Here is an 18,932-nt window from a genome sequence, read left to right as displayed (position 1 = left end):
CGACAATCTTCGGGGCCACCCCCGGCGTAAGCCGTTGTGCAATCGTGCGTGCTCCGCGATACATATTTCCCATGGCCGTCCCTTTGTCTCCCCTGACTTTTTCCGCCAGTTTCTCTCAATCCAACCCCTTCGCTTCCCATCTCACGCGAGATTTCCTACGCCACGTATATACGGTACGCGAGTAACTTCTGTTACCCCTCTCTTTCCGTCTACTTGTCCGTGCGTCTCACTTGTTGCGAGGACGTTGGAAAAATTCTCTCGTTTATTCTCGCTTTGATCGTTCTTAATTTACGAGAGCAGCGGATGTATATACGTACGGTACGCGTCAGCTCGAGTGTAGTGTCTTTGTACCCTTTATTCTCTCGAATAAAATTCCCGCCCCTCTTCGTTGAATTCGCGAAATTTTTCCCGCCGATTTATGCGATCGTTACGCGGTCCCAGGGATATCGGAGGCACGCGACGCCTTTGATGATTCGCGACAGAAATGTTCTTTGTTGCGCGAAACGTTTTCGGAAACAGGGATGAGAGGAGAGAGGTAACCGGAAACGATGTTTCCTCGCGCGAAAACAACTCTAGATTTTGTTGCGCGGGAGTCCACTGTTGCGTACCACCAGGTCCTGCCGTATTTTTGGATGCCGCTCGTCCATTATTCAACGCGGTGCGCGACGCTGGTAGCAATCCTGGAGACAAGGGGCCCTTCGTAACAAATTCTCCCGAAAATAAAGACCGAAATAGAGGAGAGAAGGAAAAGCTGAGTGGGGAAAGAAAGAGGAAAAACGGGCGAAGAACCCGCTAATTGACGTCCCGCGAGAGAGCCAACGTTGTTTCTCTTTGGCGCGGAAGCAACCGAACAGGGTAAGAGAGTGAGAGGGCTGACCCAGCCGGCCTAGTAGCTTCGTTAATTATCCGGAGGCAAAAAGGAGAGGTGGCTGACGTGTGTTGTAGTTTCGTTGGTGGTGAAAAAAGGAGAAGAAAGGGGAAAAAGGGAGGAAGCGTCGAAGTTAGTGTCTACCAGCGGGAAATTAATTAGGCTCGGGTGTAACGGAGAGGTTTTCAACGCTGGTTTCGGAGGAGAAAGTCGCTTATTCTCCAGGTAATTCGTCACGTGGACGTTTAGTCTGAGGGGCGTCGAAGGCTAGCAAAAGGTTCTGGGGAGGTGGTTGACGAGCTCCTCCAGGAACAACGACGACGTCATCCGGCGGCAATTTCAGCAACACTCGAGACACAGCCTCTGCCGGGCCGTGCTTCTCTACGCCAGGAGCAACCATAAGTGGAGATCTCGAGTACGCCACGCACCGTGTCTCTCTTCTTCTCCGGCACTTCGATTGGCTCGTTAAGTCTAAATATAGGAAAATTTCGTCAACTCGGAGGATCGTTGATTGGCCCTCTTGAAACGCAACGTCGATTAGAGAGCTCTGCGATGAGAATTGATCTAGATCGTGGGGAGTTGAGATTGAGAGGGAGAGACGATTTCGGGGACACGTGAGGTTTGCAGGAGATCGGTGAAGGTAGTGGTTGCGAGTATACGTAAGGGATTTGGGGGAGGAATCTCGAGTCGGTTGGAAGCTCGTTTGCATATTGCTTGTCCGTTTATGGCGGTGGAACAATGGGAAAGTCGAAATTTATTAGCGGGAGTTGGCATTGTCCGGATTACCGGGGTTCAGAGCGGAGGGGGAACTTTGAGACGGATGCTTAATCCTCTTTCTCTATCTACGTTTTCGTACGAGTGTTTTCCGCTCGTTAATCTCAATTAGAAATCATCCCCTTTAAAGTAGAGACGGTTGTTACGCCCGGTCTTGTAGTTTACTTTTTCTAATTGGAAAATACCATTAGCGCGAAGTGCTTGTGTTAAATATGCAGACGAGCAATCTAATATTTCCTTGTTAATTTCAACATTCACCTGCAACGTTAACATCGATTAAATTCAATTTCTTCTTCTAATAGAGATGAATAAATTAGCGTTTAATGCACTCGACGTAGTAGAACAAGGTTGCATCTGTACGTATCACAGTCTGTAATTCATTCGTACTTGGCTGCAACGAAAACACTAACCATCTCTGAAACGTAGCAATATAATCATCCTACACATGTTTTCCCTGATAACAGTGAACGTCTGCGGGATAATTTACACGCTTGTCAAAGTTTCTTTCGCGTAACCGTGAAACGCTCCACTTACAAAACATCTTTGTTTCTTTTGGCAACAAGGAAGTGCACTGCGCTCGTCCCTTCTGTCGAGCGATGATTTACAACAGCGGTGGGATACACCCATTGCGCGACAATGCGGCGATTACGTCAGGGGATCGTCTACAAGTGTATCTCTCAGGCTTTGCATTGTTCCTTTAGAACGTTTGGGAAGTCGAGAGAGCGCGTAAAAACGGATAAATTAATACAGAGCGGATGGCCTGTGTGTTCGAACCGAGACGATTGTGTCACGGAGATTCGCATTGGGCGGTCTCGAGTGTTCCACGCGAAGGGATAGTCCGTGTGTATTTATACACCCGGTACGCTGATTCACTCGGTGCGTTTCATTAGAGCCTGCTACTCTCGCCTCCATTGGCCGCGAACCTGCTCCGGCCGAAAGTGGCCCGAATATGGGCCACCTCCGCGGCTCTCAACCCGATCGATCCGCTACCTTGCGGCCTCGAAAGGACTCGAGGATCGATGGGAACGATTCGTGGAATTAAGAAACTGAAGAATTTTTGAAATTTTCAAGTTTTAAATTTGGATATCTAGAATTTTCGAATTTAAGTCGCTGGAGCACTGACCCTTATTCCAGGCGATCTCGCATGCCCTCGAAGGGATTCGAGGATCGATGGAAACGATTCGTCGAATTAAAGAACCGCAGAAAATAATTTTTCAATTTGAATTTACGCGGAATTTTAAGTCGCTGGAGCAGTGACCCTTATTCGAGGCGTTCCGCCAGCAATCTCGCCTGGCCTCGAAAGGACTCTCGCCTTTCTTATACCCTCGCTCTTAGCAATGTTAAAAAGTTGGCCTGAGCATCACGAGGCGTCCTCCGTTGGCAAAGTTTATCGACGTCGAAATCCGCGTTCCAGCTGAACCAAACGGAATACCGGTGGCTTGTAAATTAGGACAAATCGGGCTGGGTAAATGCAGGAACGAGGTAACAGACGATTTGTTTTCTTTGCTGGTTGCGTCGAAGGGGCCGTGTGCTCTCTTCGTATACACTGCGTAATGCATTCTTTCAGCGAGTTACATTATCCGTTGCCCTTCGTCAAAACAACAGACACCTCGTCGTCTTTTTACCCCGTCAAACTCGCCGATAAAACGACAGGAAAAAGAGCGAACCGGAGAAAATAAAAGAATATATCGAACCTTGGCAAATTTCGTCAATCGTGCAACACGCGTATCGAGAGAGATAGACTTTTTCCCAACGAAACATCGTGTCACCGTACAACTGCGCTGTAAATTCCCCGTAGAGCGTTCGATAGCGCGCGATTATAGCCGCGACAACTCCACCGCCACCCCTATTTTTCTCGGTTTTATTTGTATTTTTTCCCCCTTTTTTTTCGCTCGTTTCGTATTTCGCAGTCCATAGGTTGAACGGCGGGGCGTAGCTCTCGCGCGTTCGTATTTCACGCGGGATTTATACTAGCAATCCATTTCGGAATCTAATATTCGTCGCATCAGTTTTATCGCAGGGCTTGATTAAATTGGTTTACAGGTACACGTTGCCTAGTGTTGTTTGTCGACGGTGGTGGGCCCCGTTTGCGAACTGGCTGGGCTCGACGGAATGAAAACCGTCGCTCGTCGAATGGACCGTGCGTGAGCCGGCGATAATTATTAATATTGTAGCGGATATCGTAGTTGGCGTCGAGTTTCCACGGATAACGAGCGTGCTGGCGCTTCTCTATCACACTTCCGTCATATATGTATACATTCTCTGTGCTTCTTTTCTCGCTCCCGATAAAAATATTGGAAATGTTGATACGCTTCGATCGATTCGTTTCCTGAAATCATCGATCGCTCTCTCTCTCTCTCTCTCTCTCTGCGTTCCGCGTACAATTTTTCCTCTCTGGACTCGATCGTTCCTCTTCCATCGTGTGCGAAACGAGAACACCGCCCGTTTATTTATTCGCGTTAATCGTTTACAGTGAACGGAGGGAAGGGTCGGTATCGTAGGTACCTTCTCGCCGCGAAATGATTTTCGACGGGCTGGTGTGCCACCAATTAATTCCACGCGGAATTATGGATGTAAAGTGCGTATCGGTGGTGCAGCGGCCCGGTTCTCGAAATAACACGGAAACTGTTGCCGTAAAATCCTCGCGGACACGCGGTCGTGGACCGTGCCACGCGGCCCGATAACTCGTAAAAAAGCGCGACGATCGTAATTCCAAGCGGGAAAGCGGCCGACTTTTATTAATCCCGGCGAATTTATCCGTTCGCTTACCGGCTGTAATTCTCGCCAAGACGACCGTGTATTTTTGTTCGCCACGTCGAGATTTCGTTCCACGATCCTCCAACTCCGGGCAGAGTCTCGCTTTCGCGTTTTGGGTGGTCGGTGGATTTCTCTCTCTGTCTTTCGCTCGGAGACACTCTGGCTAACGGCGAGTCAACGTCTTGTTGAGAGTAGCCATGTGTTTACACGATGTCACGCGGGTAATATCGGTCGTATCGGTATCAGAGATAAATTAAACGACGTTTCTGGGAGCGAGGTAGGAACGTGAAATATCGCTCGTTCTGAGCGATACAGTGGGAAATGGGAAATTTAACCGGTGTGGGGGGAATGGAAATTAATCGACCAGTTGTAGAAGAAATTTGTAGTGCTTATCTCTGCTGCACTTGACACTACTTGCCCTGTATAATCAATATAGAACACTTGTGGTCACTTAGATGCACGTGAATTAACTTAATCTCGCGTTACCGCTAGTCATTAGGATCGTTGCATTAGGAACGAGTATGTCTCAAGGACCACTGCATCTGGCCTACTTTTCCGAAATTGTGTATTAGAAAATTCGAACAATTCGTACACGAAATTATGATCGCTGACACTTGAAATATTCTAATTACCCGAATTAACAATTCGTGTATGGCGACCGCCACGGGGGGCCACGCACTTAGGCCTGGCGACTCTTGGCCCTCGAGGCGAAGAAACTCGGAGACGTTTGGAAAAACTTCTCTCGATTCTTCGCCCTCGAGGACAAGAGTATTGCCTCGGCAATGCAGGCCCGCGCCCCCTACTTCCTGCGACTTTCCCTTAAGGGAGCCCCGAAAAAGGCACGCGGCTTTTTGTCGTAGACTCGCGTCGCCTACACTTCGAAATTAGGTTATGCGTTATCGGATTCAAATAAATATATTTTTATTAAACAACTTGCGCGAGTAATGACTTTACACCACGTCACTTCCAAACGTGCACAAAATTATCGCAATTATTGTAACAGTTCCACTGTTAAATCGAACCAAACGCGGCAACGTTAAAATAAACTCAAGATCGTCACGAGCAGATTCGGTGTAAATTCGTGGACCGAATGGAGAGCATTGGTGACGCGCCTCGACAGTTTCACTTTTTCCCCTGGAAATTAACATGCTCGTTGTCGAGGGAATAAAGTTGCTCCGTGTTGTACGCGAACAATCCCCGCGTGTGTCGTTCTTTTCGGGCGTAATATTTCAACTGACCGATCGAGCGTCCCCCGGGCCTGTCGCTAACTTTCATAATTCATCGCTCGCCCGTGTAACAGCCCTTTCTGTTAAAACACTCTCTCCGAGCGAGACGAAGAGGCGCGTACTACGTATGCAGAGGCTCTCTCGTAGGGAGAGCCGTTGAATCAAACTCTAATCCCGCCTAAATCAGGACGGGGCGATAAATCTGGTATGATTTAATTACGAGTCGTCGCGGTGCTGCTCCCGCGTATTTAACTTAATCGCCGATGTTAATGCGCTCGGTTATTAATCTCCGAAGTTGTTGGTACCGGCGCGGCGCTTCGTTCTAACGAGTTTCTTCCGTTGCACGCCGAACAGAGAGACGACCCCCGTAACGCGCGCCGATAGATTTCGCCCGGTAAATTGACCGGGAATTAAATTAACTGTTTGAACGGCACGCGCTTCTTACGTCGGCCGTGTGTCTCGCGCGCTCGACGCTTGATTAATTCCGTGTTTGGACATAGCGAGTCGTCGAGCCGGAAACTGGCGAGATTACCGACTACCGTGCTCCGCGAAGATTGCTCGGGCGGTTATGGTAAGAACGAGCTCGAAACTGGGCAGCATTTCTTTTTTGTTAATTCTACCGCGGAGTGTGTACTGGTAGCCAAACGAGTTCTCTCCGCTGCTTGGATGGTTTAACCGGCGCTGAGGTCTGCTAAGGTCTACCGGCCATAAAGAAATCATAAGGCAACGTGCTAAGAGGAAACTCACATACTGAATCTCAAGACGTGCACTGCTGTTCGTAAATATTGGAACGCGCCATTATGTTCGTGCATGATTTAAAGTGCATTTCTTCGACGGAAAGTGTGATGTGATTTTAATTAAGTTTCTTCGGTAAAGTTAGTCTCACGTATGAATAGAAATATTAGAAAGTGAAAAATATTTTAATGAAAATTCGAGGAAATTTTGTAGCGGCGACATAGTGGTCTTTCCAGTGTATGTATGTACTTGTTATACAAGGAGATTGCAGACTGATTCATTTTTTTAGAATCTCAATTTTCCAACGACGGTTCGAGTTCTCTTCGCATTAAGCAAGTGTCCCAGTATTTATGAACGCGAAGCCCTGTACGCAGCAGGTCCCTCGAATAAACCGGGCGCAATCGTCCGGGAGTAGATCATAAATCAAGCAGCGATTCTGTGCGCGGCACTCAGGTATTCTTAGGTCGCATTATTCATGTGACGTGTCGAAACAAACTTCCCTACCCAAGTTTCTCTCCCGTATACGAAGTTTGATGCGACAGATCAAACAGCCTCTTAACCCTTTCTCCGCATTACCACCCCTTTGGATATCTCTGAACGAAAACGTTCCTCCTTTGAGAACGTTAACCGTTGAATCGATACTGTTTACGATTAAACTGGGGTGGTGAAAAACGGGTGGTGCTGGTGGATCGCACCCTTGGCAATTAGAGACGTGGCGCCTGCGATCGAAGAAAAGGATAAACGACGGGTCAAGGCGGCGCAATCTAATTCCACACAGCTCTCTCTCTCTCTCTCTCTCTCTCTGTCTGTCTCTAGGTCTCCTCCCTCTGCCATTCGATGCAAATCGAGGCCCTTAACTAGCCGACGTTTCAACCCTTGACACTCGCCCTCGCCATAGGGTGGCCGTAACACACCATCCGGCCACGGTTCCTTCAGGCTCTCCTCCTCGTGACTTAAATTAACCCTCGACCGCTTTCTAGTCCTCTTTCAACTGGCGTCACTCGTTATTTCCCGGCGCTGTACGCTCTCTCTCTCCCCCGTTCGTTTTGTTGGGGTCGATTTCAACGACCCGCGTGAAATTACACGGTCGCTGTAATGGAAAACATTGGAACTGTTGTGTGAACGGCCATTCAGACCGTTCTCGGAACTTTTCTATGATTCTGGCGAATGTATTTTCGGGGTGTGCTTGGAATCCTTGCGATCGAAGATTGCCGAGGCGACTTTCCGGGATAACCTTAAGCGCCAAGATTGAATTGAATTCGTGGAATGTGCGGGGAGAGCGAATTTTTTAGGTGGTCATTTTTCGGGATTTTTGGGAAATGCGGTGAGAAAATTTGTTGTTTATGCGTGGAGATTGAATTCTTGGAATGTGCAGGGCGTGTGGGAATTTTTTATTAGGTAATTTTTAGGGAAACAGAGCCAGAAATTTGTAATCTAAGCGCGAAGATTGGATGATTTTCCGTGTGTGAATTGAATTCTTGGAATGCGCGGGGTGTGTGTATTTTCATTCGCTAATTTTCTGGGACTCGGGCTATTTTTGGGAAATGAAGCGATCTTGGAATTCTTGCGATGGAAGTTTCGACAGAAAATTAGTTACCTAAGCGTGAAGATTGAACGATATACCAAAGTCTGAATCAAATTCACGGAATGTACAGGCCGAAGTAATTGAGTAATACAATTTTTCATTCAGTACACGCGAAATCTCCACGATCGGACTGACGATTAGCGAAAACAGTGGAACAGGGAAAGTGTGTTTACATAGATCGATTCCGATAGAGAGGCACGTCTGACCTGGAAAACCTTTCGACGTTTCTAATCCACGCGCAAACTCTTCAGAAATTTCATTGAACGTGTACAGGTATGGAAACCGTGTCAGTTAATCAGAGCTCGACGGTGAAGCGTCGTCGTCACGCAAATCGGATCTCTCTCTCTCTCTCTCCCTACACCTTCCTCCGTTTCGAGTGTTACAATCCCGGCAACAAAGTTGTGCCGCGAAGAAAGGAAAAGCTCAATGGCGGTCCCGATCGCGGTGGTGAAACTCCATTACCGTATCAAAAGGAGCTGCGCGATATCGCGAAACTCTCTCCTTCGCTCTATTCTCCCGTCACTTGTCGTCGCACTTTCCTTTTCCCTTTTCTTCCGTTCTACCGAGTCCTAATTCCACAGGAAAGAAACTTCTCTCGGAAGCTGTTCGACGCAGTCGTCTGTTTGTATCGTGGAAAACGGGGAAAGCGGACCGTGTACCACGGGACGAACGCGTGAAACGGCTGTTCACCGTCGAGAAACGACCAGACAAGCCGTAAATTTTCGAAAGAAGGGTGCGAAAGGGGCGGTGACGCGTGGAAACGATTTTCAAGGTGTACAAGTTAAGCTCGGTGGACCGGAGGGTTGTGTGTCGTTGTTCACGGACGAATGTCGCCGTAGTTGTAATTGCAACGAGGCGTAATTAGTTTTGGAAATTTAATTATTTCGGGGAACGCGATAAACGCCGCGGGCAGGGAAGCCTTTCGACGAAGAATTATCGGAGGACTTTGCCACCGTAGCAGCCGTTAATCCCGCTTGGAGCAACCTCGAGCAAAACCAATGGAAAATCGTCGGGAGTTTGGAAACGAGGAGGCCGCCGCTATCCTTCGCGCGAGTCTCGTCGGCTTTGCTGCTTCGAACGTCGTAATCCGTCGACAACCGTCACCCGTTGCTTCGTTAATCAACCTGGAACGCCTTGGGACACGACTAATTCGCGAGAGACAGCGCGCGTGTAGCGTGTTTTACGGAGGATCGACTGTCGTGAAAAATCGAGGGAATACTTGATTAGCCGGTTTGAATAATAGAGGATTATTCCTACGGTTTAGGAACGTTTACCTTAAACGTTGCATTATTGCTTGAATTTTTTACACGCTTTTAACCTCCGCGGAAGACGTAGGAAGCGAATCAATTTTTTCCCTGTGAAACATTCATGCAGCCGTTTGAATCGAGGATAGGAAATTTTGTCGTTTTTCCATTCGAGAGAGGATTTAAACGAAGGAAAGGAAAGGTCAAAGACCGCGATATTTAATCAGTTTCTTCCTGTGAAAAATTAATAGATCGATTTAAATCTGAAGAAGGCAATTTTTCCATCTCGAGAGAGGATTTAAACGAAGGGAAGAAAAGGTCAAAGACCGCGATATTTAATGAATTTCTTCTTGTGAAAAATTAATAGATCGATTTAAATCTGGACAAGGAAATCTTAATTTTTCAAGACTCGAAGACTGTGATTCTTCGAGAAGGCAATTTTTCCATGTCGAGAACTAACAGGGAACAAAAGTGAAATATCTTCTCCTGAAAGATTACAAACGAGGAAAACATTTTTTTTTCGATTTCGAGGGACCGACAATGAGCTGCCACATCGAGTAAGGAAAGAGAGAGCGGAAGACCGCGATGTTTAAAATCCCCCGAATTCCGGAGGTCCAGGGACAGTTGGAGATCTCCCTAATCAAGCGTTCGCGGACAAAAGATCTCATCGATCGTCGGAGGGACGCGTGTTCCCGGTCGACGCGACGCCGAAACCGTGGAGAAACAAAAGGAGACAGCGCGACGATGCCCAGGTTCGCGATGAACTCTCAAAGATTCATGCACGTTTCGTCAGCGGGGAGAGTTGAGTTGGAAGCTGCGGGGTCCAGACAAAGCTCCGGAGGGAGAGACACAGCTTTTGTGAAGATCCGTTTGAAAAGACGTCGGTTGACTGGGAGAGTGAACCCAACGAACAGCAGCACCCTCCTCTGCTCTCCCGATAAATTTTTCAGCCTGTCGTCCGCATTCGTTCTTAGAATTCGCGCGTAGATCCGACCGCGACTGGCCATTAATTTCTGAAATCGTCGAGCCGCGCACGCGTCCCTTTAAAAAAGAAGGGAAAACACGCGTGTGCAACCCCTTGAAAGCGATTCTTCAGCGTGAAAAGAATGAAGAAGGCGTGTTTCCGCGAAAAGGAAACGGGGTTCGAATGGGGTTAAATCGTGACAGGGGGTAGAGAAAGTTTCTTCCGAGTTAAGTGTGTGGTCGAAGCGTTTAGCCGCGAGTACGGTCGACGCATGAATATCTAAAAACGCAATCGACGCCGTTTACATAATGGCGGGAGCGGACAAAAAGCTGGGAACCGGCGTGTTGCCGGTTGGATGTAATAGGCAGGTTCGGAAAGGGTTTGATGAATATAGAGGAAGGGACGGAGGCTGTGTTTCGACGTCTAAATTAATAGAATTGGATCGTTGTAGGTACATATTTAATCGTATAACGGTATTGTTGCGCCCGATACACCGATTGTTTTCGTTCTGTTCGCGGGATCAATATTGGTCGAAGGGTGTTTTCCAATAAAACGAGGCTTGTAACGCGAGTGCTGTGCAAAGCGTGTCGTGTACGCGAATTATATTTGAGCGGCGGTATGAATGTACATAGGGAAGAAGAAAAAAAAAAAAGGAGACTGGGGAATAATAGGACGAAATATTGCGAGACTCGAATGAATCATGCGATCTATCGCAACAGGGAGGTGTAACTATTTCTGTTCTCGATTTAATCAAATTCGTTATGCATCGCTCTGCGTATAATTTACAAGCTTCGCGACGCGGTAGACGCAGAGAAGAAGCGTTCGAAGTTACTTAATCGCCGTGTCGTTGGAAAAACGACTTTGCAGAAGAAAAGCAGAAGTCCCGTTTGCCAGGCTAATAACGGTGCCTTCTTCTGCTCGTGTTCGATCATCTCGCGTCTCTCGATGCAACGCCACACGGATAGAGCTAGAGAATACGCGAGTGTGTTCAAGGAAATATGTACAGCGGTGACGCATGAGAAACTTTTGTAACCGCTCTCAACTCGAGATTTGCATTCACCTCGTTGCGCACCGTTGATCGCCACCGATCCACGTATGTTTACAATCGCGAATTTTTTTCCCATGTGCGCACTCTGGCCGCCGCGCGGCAATTAACGCGAGTGCGCGCGAGAAATTGTTTCATTGACGGTAAAAATGTGGGAAAGTTGCGAGCACCTTCGACAAACGTCCTTGAACGCTGCGATCGAGGATTTCGTGATTCTGCGGGGAAATAAAAGGCCGAGTGGCGTAGCAATTGAGTTTTGCTTTTTATTCTAATTTGGGAAGGTAACCGGTTCCTCTCCTTCTCGTTCTCTTTTTTTTTTCCAGTCCGAAGGTAGCGGAGTCACCTGGAGAGAGTGAACCCAATGTACCCTGAAAATTCTGACGTTCTCGACCTTGTTTTCCGTACTCTTTTACAGGCATTCAGAGAAACTTTTCACCTGTCGATTCTTGGTCACAGCATCACTCTTCCCTCGCGTGCATTCTCGTTCGGAAGAAGTGTCACGCAAGATCTAGCTATCACTCGGCCAAAACGCTCTTATCTCACGTCCCACTTAACTTCGAAAAGTATTTTAACCCTTTGCAATCGAGTGGCGGCTGAGAAGCGACGTTAAATAATCGTCACTTGGTGAATAATTAACGAAGACAGTAGAACAGATCTACGGGCCTCCGTAAATTTCTTCGCCACAGTAGAACGGAGAATACGTCGAATATTTAGATAAAATCGTATACTCTATTTCTACGTTAGTTTGCAAAAGGTTTCAAACATCCGATTTGCAACCTTTCCCACAGCAAAATCACCTCCGAGTGCGAAGGGTTAACGTTGACCAAAGTGACGATTAGAATTTCGAACGATGGAACTTCGATCGACGAGAGAATACACAGTGGCCTCGGTGCATTTCCCCTGTATTTCTCTTCGTCCTCGTGGTCCGTGGGAAAAATGATTCTCCCAGAGGGAGGGAGAGTAGGGTAGCAAGAAAAGCAGCGGTCGTAAGCGCCTTAACCCGTCGACAAGAAAGAAGTTTGTAACGAAGCCCATTTTTCTCTTTCTGTTTCAGCAATCATGGCGCACTTCTTCTTCCTCGCTGCGTTCTTCTGGCTGAACACGATGTGCTTCAACATCTGGTGGACGTTCAGGTGAGTCTTTGCTTCACTTTTGTCTGATCATCCGTTGAACACCCTGGCCAGAAGAAGAAGAGAGGGGGGAGGGGGGATTGGATCTGCGGCGAAAGATTTCGCCACGTGTGTACTCTTCCGTGCGACCGCCCTCGAATCGAATCTAGCAACGATTGTGTGTGCCTCGACTAAGATTTATTCGATCGTACCAGCTTTTCCGTTTCCTTTTTTTTTTTTTCTTTAATTTAATTTCCTTCGGGTTGAAAGGCTTGTCGTTTTGTGCAAGGATGGATCGGAAAGGGCGCAGCAATCAGACGTTGGAAAGATAAATCGTGCAGAATTGATATTTTTCGTCGTGTCCGATGTGCAATTTTCCATCTACTATCTTTGCACCCGAAAAAGATAAATAAATCTACGAAAAAAACACTTGTAACGTTGAAAGAAAGCGTCGCGCGACGAACATTCGTCAACGGCGGTTGCAATTAAAACGTCCGTTTCGTGCGGACGCGTGTTTCACGGGGTGAAAAAATTATGAAAATTCGCCAGGTGTAATTGCCAGGGAATTTTTAGTAGCGAGACGAGGCGTTGGTGTCCCGAAGCGAGAAGAGAGAGAGAGAGGTGGTGGTTTGTGTGTACGTCGTTAATTAACACACCGGGTGGGTGCGGGTTATCGACCCGGCTGGCCGAGTTTCGCGTCGCGTCGCGTCTTCGATCGGAAGGCCACTACTCGTTACCTCGGCAATTACGCAATTGCCGCGCAATTACGCAAGCAACGTGGCTGCCTGGCAATTAATTCATCGCGTCCCCGCGAGCAAATCGCGTGCAAAGATACCGAACGATAACGGTCGATTGCGAAACTATACATACATACGTCTCTGCACTGGTTCTACGCGTGAAAAGAAGGGAAAACACAGTTTCTGGACCCGTTACCTTTTTCTTTCCCTCTGTTTCGCGGCTGTAATAGGTTCTGTTTGAGTATAAATCGATCTTGGGAATTACGGCTGCGTGTGAAATTTCGCCAGGATCGTTCGATAATCCCGTAAACTCCGTATCCTTTAATAGGCACGCCTCTCCCCTCGAAGTTGCGTATGAGAAGCAACGTCTACCGCACGGTGTATTATGTTAATTCATTGTTGCGGAGTAATAACGGTTGAACAGAGTCACCGTTTACACACGCTGAAGAGATCATCGTTTACCTTTATCGGTGTGCGTGTGTGTACGTAACACCTGGGAGAAATCGCTTCTGGCGGTGTGTTCTCGCGGTGTTCTCGCGTGAACGCGATCGATCGATGCGAGGCAGCGGCAGACGGTGATCGTTAGTGGCCGGATCACGTTTGAGTCGAAGGATCGAAAGGGGAAGAAGCAGAACGCCGCTCACGGTGAGAGATGGGATCAAGATCACTCGGTCGACTGGTTAATGCGATGCAACACGGTCGCCATAACGGGCCCTCTCCTCTCTTCCTCGTCTCCGTACGATTTCTTCTCACCTACGATCCCTCGATCGGCTCGTTTCTCATCTTTTTTCTTTCTCGCTAGATCGTCTTCTTTCGACGTCTTGCTCTTCCTCCGGATTTCCGCCGACTTCTCTGTCATTTTTCTCTCGTTCCGCGTGTCCTTTGAATAGCAGACATCGCGCCCAGTTTGATTAATATGCGAGATTTAACAGGCTGAAAATTTTCAACACGAAACTCTGAGTTTGTTCCGCATCTGTAACAGCATCCGCTGCAATATTCGCGATCTCCTCGAAACTCGCCACTCGAGTTCCTCCCGGACCAATTCACCGCGCACTTTTCGCCTCCGGTAACCGTTCATCACCTCTCTGACCTCCTAATACCCGATTAAACCGACTTCCTACTCGCCTCTCCTCCTATTTATCTCCGTTCTCTACCTGCACACCCGGCGCTCCACCCAACGAAATGGCGAAAAAGCGAAAAATGTGCGTCCGCACCGATGACCCTGAGTTTTTCCTCTCTCTATGCCTACGCGGGTCTCTGCTCGCACGCTTTTATCGGCAATTTTCGCGCGCTCCGTGAAACACACGGCCGAAAACGTGTCAGCGACACGTGCGCGCGCGCGTTGTATCCACTTGTTGAGGTGTCACCGACACGTTGCGTTCCGCTAGCTGGCCAAACTCGGTGATTTTCCAGCTGGAAAATTAGCCCGGTGTCATTTGCGGCTGTGCAACGCCGTTTCCCCTCTATGCACCCTCGCGAATAAACCGTTTTTAAACCTCTACGCTGCCACGACCATTCCTCCCGCGACTGTTGTTAACTTCCCTCGGAACACGTTCGAAAGGAGCAGTTTTGACAGCAGTCAGTGACGCAACTAGTAATAACTTATTGGATTTAATTAGCAGCGTTATGAGAGCCTTGATAATTGGACGCGTTGAGCAACGCGACAGTAGAGAAGCATGACTCTGGAAGACGATTGCGTCACTGCAGAAAGCATGTACTCCGAGTGGTATCGATTATCGATCGAATTTCTTTGTTTCTGCCGTGCTACTGTAATTAATTGAGTGGCTACATTCGTTGGTAATTATGGAGAGTTGAGATGGACTGAACTGACGGGTAGAAACATAATTTCCTACGTATTAACGCAACATAGCTTACGCACCAAACCTTGAAAATTGACACGTCGAGAATTTTCCGAAGCTCCGCGAAATCTCCATATCAACGAAGCTAATATTAAGGCAAGAATTCTCTCCACTCGATTCTAAGAGAAGTCGCTTTAATTTCATCCAAGTGAAAAACTACTACGATTCGTTCTTCGATGTGAGAATAGCAGATCGTAAGAGCTGAACCGACAACATTTACGCATCAAACCTTAAAAATCTACGTATCCAGACTTTTCCTCGTCTCCGTAAAATCTCGCCGAAGCCAAGCGAAGAATTCACCCGCCTCGACTCCAAGAAAAGTTCCTTCAATTTCCTCAGAAATTCATTTCATCCCTGCCGAGAAAAAAAAAACCGATATCCACTCGATGATAGCAAAATCGTCGGGCCAATTAGCAGTAGCCACTAACGTTCAGCGTGAACGAGCAGTGGATTCGATCGCGTCACGCTTAATTGCTAGCCTCGGTAGCCAGTCTAGAGGATCTGAACGAGTGGCTTCTCGGTTCTTACACCGGAGGTGAGCTCCTCGAACTTGCTCTATCCAGCTGGAAGCGCGTGCGCCCATTTTCTGAGAAATTCTTCAATTACCTAACATCTAGCAGCTTCCCACGGTCAGTGGAGTCGTTTGAGCACAGACACAACCGCACACGGATACTTCATCTCTCTGTACGAGACGAGAGCTGACCTCGTCGCTTGGCAATTCCTGGCTGACGTTGTGCTTGAAGTTCCTCTCGACGCCGCGTGCACTCAGCGGGAGCGTTTCTTCTCTAAACGAATTTGCATTCTAGAAGCCGGCTGCTGGTTGCTGCTTGCTTGCTCGGGTCGCGGTAAGGCTCGTCGAAAGATTTCCCTGCTGGAACCGACGATGCTCGAGAAGTGTGTCCTTTTATGCTTGTTCGCGAGCTCCTCCCGCGGCGCGGAGCCGCCTGGAGAAAGCTGAAGGGCGAACGTTTCCGTTTTTTCCCCCGACCTCTAGAGTACCGGCGAAATTTTCGCGGTGAAATATTTCTTCGTAGTGTCTTCCTTCTGCTTCCCGTCGAAGCTTCGCGAAATCGGCCAGAGCGAGAAAGAAACGGAGGAGAAATTGGAACGGATTGCACCGAAACGGTTTAATCGTCAAGATTCACTATAGAAGCTTAATGGACACGGGTGTCTCCGTGTGTTGGAGGGAGAAAAAGCAAGGATCCGCGGGACACAGAGCTCGATCGGTCATTGTCAGCGGCGAAGAAGCGTCTCTAATCTCGATGGCCGTACGCGAAACAATGGTCAGAGAGGAGAACAAAGGCGTGGAATGTGTCGTCTGAGGATCGTGGTCAAGTGTATTGGCCTGCGAGAGTGTGTGCACGCGTGTACGTGTCGGTCGTTAGGGTCTCCACTGTTCTCGAAGAGTGGCTCATTAACTTCGTTTATCTCGTCCCCGATAGCTGCATCGGGGAGTTGGTTCTTCTTTAGCCGAGCAAGATCGTGCCTCTCTCCCCCTGTTAATAGCGTCGTCGAAAGTGCCATTAGGTCTCCTCTGACTATGCGAAATCCGAAATTTACACCCCGAACACACTGTTTTACCAGCTCTGTCGCTCGATTCCCGGTCAGAGGATTTCGCGCGGAATCTTCAGAGCAGGCTGATTAGACGCTGGATTAATTTAACGACTGCAGAATCGATGTCTCTGTTGGATATCAAGGTGATAGGGTAGGTTAGATAGGGAACGTCTTAAGCCTTGATATATTCCCGTTGCTGTAAATCCTGAGATGTGGGTAATCCTAAGCCAGGCATAACCTAGACCTCGTGTAACCGTCAGCTACTTTACACTTCTGCATACTTTAACGTACTTTACTCTGAAGCAAGTTGGGCGTGGAAGTACACTTTTGTGGAAAATAAGGGGCTCGATCATGGAAGGATTGGATCAGGTGAAAATGTGGACGCACGGTGAGCCGAATGAAAGGTCTAGCTCGTGTCGAGCGAAGCGTAACCAGGAGCAGATGGTAAATTGATAGAGTGTAGTAGCGGAGAATCTGTAATCGTCCGTTGCCAAGATTCGTTTCATAACGAGAAAGTTTACTTACGTCTGTCGTGTAACAGCGTCGCCCAGGGCGACGTACGCCCGCGCAAACTTGGCAAGAATAGCGGTGAAAAAGGAGGAAAAGGAGAGGAGAAAGAAAAAAAGGGGGACGGTTTGAGAGAGAGACGGCCGAAAGGGGACGTGATCAAGAACACACCGGACCGGTCTGTCGCGCGGCGTGCATCCCAACGAAGCTTGATTAAGGTCCCTTCTGTTCTCGAACACAGTAGCTCATTAATTCCGTTATCTCATTTTCTGCAGTCACCGGATCTCTTGACCAGCGGATCGAATCAATTGCCCTGGTATTCTACGTGAGGCGTTGGGGCGTCGAAAAATGGGTGGAAAAACGCGAGGAAAGTTTGCTACTGCCGACCGTGGTTATTATACACGCTCCGTCGTGCTCGCGATAGAAAAGAGATCTAGCCGGTCGTTGCATGTTATAAATAGATTAATTCTCGTTCATCGACAATTTGCCGGGGCGAGGAATCGATGCCAAGAGGAGCATGACCCACATCCGACGAAGATTCATCGTTGTCGTGACGAATATCGCAACCTGTGTGTATTATATCTTCAGCTGGCACGATGTCTGAGAGAAACTTTTCATTTTTTTACTTAACGAGATCATTCTCTATGTTGGCAAATTTTGGATGCAACATCGAACAAGTGAAACTTGAATGTTGGACGCAAGATAGAAGAGCAATTGTCAGTTACTCAGTGGAGACACTCTTCGTTTCTATATTGTATCTTCGACCGACACGGTATGCGAAGCAAACTCTTCTTTTTCACTGAACGAGATCGAAGAAAGATCGTTATTCAACCGGAGAATATTTTCTGTGAAATGTTGGATGGATGATGGAAGAAAAGTTGTCAGCGATGACACTCTTCTTTCCATTATCTCGTTCCCTCCGCTGACCGTTTACACTAACCAATTCTTCCGGACGTCCGACGATTTAATCGAATTAAGTTGGCGTCGCATCTTCGCCAGAAGCGACCTCCTCTCTTTTGTACTTGAACGCAGCTTGAACGAGCAGCGGGGATTACCAGGGAGAGGAGGTAGGTCTTGAAGAGACTTCTAATTCGATGGCTTTCCAACGCAGGAATCCTCCCGGCGCGGGTAAATTAGTTTAACCCGACGGGAGTAAGTCCGTAGTAGTAGTAGTCCCTAGACCCGATCAGGCAAACTTCTTGGAGGGTTCCTCGAGACTGTGGACGCACTGGCAACAAGATATCTCGCTGACCGTCACGTTTGCGGTCGTCGTTGTCGGTTTACCTCGCATCTGCCTACAGGGGAAGCGTGGCCACGTCTCGGAAACGACGTAAAGTCGCATCAGCCTGGTGGTGGTCCACGGAGAGACAGAGTCAGTCCGATTTCTCCGTGAAAGTTTCGTGTACTCGCGAGGTTCGACCACTGGACTCGTCTGTTTCCTCAGCTCTGTTGACAGTTCTCGACCCGACCAGAGTCCAAGTATTGCTCCAGATGGAGGGCTGTAGTATCGAGACTGGCCGGTCGCGTGATTCGGTTGAACAGGTATCGTTTCTGTCTGGACAGCTCGAAAGATCGTGTCGGGTTAGGATCTAGAGACGTATCGCGAAGAGGATAATTCTTTCGATGTAATGTTTATTTGCAACGGCGGTACCCTTAGTACACGCGGATTTTTGGGGTGAAGAAACTCTCGGGTGAAGGTATATTCGTAAGGATAGGATTTTTTGGAGAAGGTGAAGGAATTTCTGGAAAGAACTTGGAAGACAGTCAGCGAGTTGATGAGTAACTTGTTTTTGCAAGGTTGCTATGTATCTCTATCGTTGCACTACTATATCTCAGGTGACTCACTATGAGTAAACGGCTGGTTATCCAACAGTGCACAAGGTACACCGAATTAAACAATCGTAAATTTTCCCAAAATTATATTCGAATTTTTCGTATAAACTGAACGAAGAGAGCAGTTTCGTAACA

At 48.0% G+C, this 18,932-nt stretch overlaps 1 protein-coding gene across 1 annotated transcript in view; it reads left to right on the top strand.

Moving 5' to 3' along the window:
- LOC108571409 (probable G-protein coupled receptor Mth-like 1) overlaps positions 1-18,932 on the top strand; it is a 142,075-nt gene that overhangs the window by 44,320 nt on the left and 78,823 nt on the right. The window contains exon 4 of the mRNA XM_017933439.1: positions 12,253-12,331. Within this exon, the coding sequence (XP_017788928.1) occupies positions 12,253-12,331 (79 nt within the window). The remainder of the gene's footprint in view (positions 1-12,252; positions 12,332-18,932) is intronic.

This window comes from Habropoda laboriosa, unplaced genomic scaffold (genome assembly GCF_001263275.1).
Source record: "Habropoda laboriosa isolate 0110345459 unplaced genomic scaffold, ASM126327v1 scaffold15, whole genome shotgun sequence".
NCBI lineage: Eukaryota > Metazoa > Arthropoda > Insecta > Hymenoptera > Apidae > Habropoda > Habropoda laboriosa.
The sequence above is the reverse complement of the archived record's forward strand: the minus strand, read 5'-3'. Positions and strand labels throughout refer to the sequence as shown.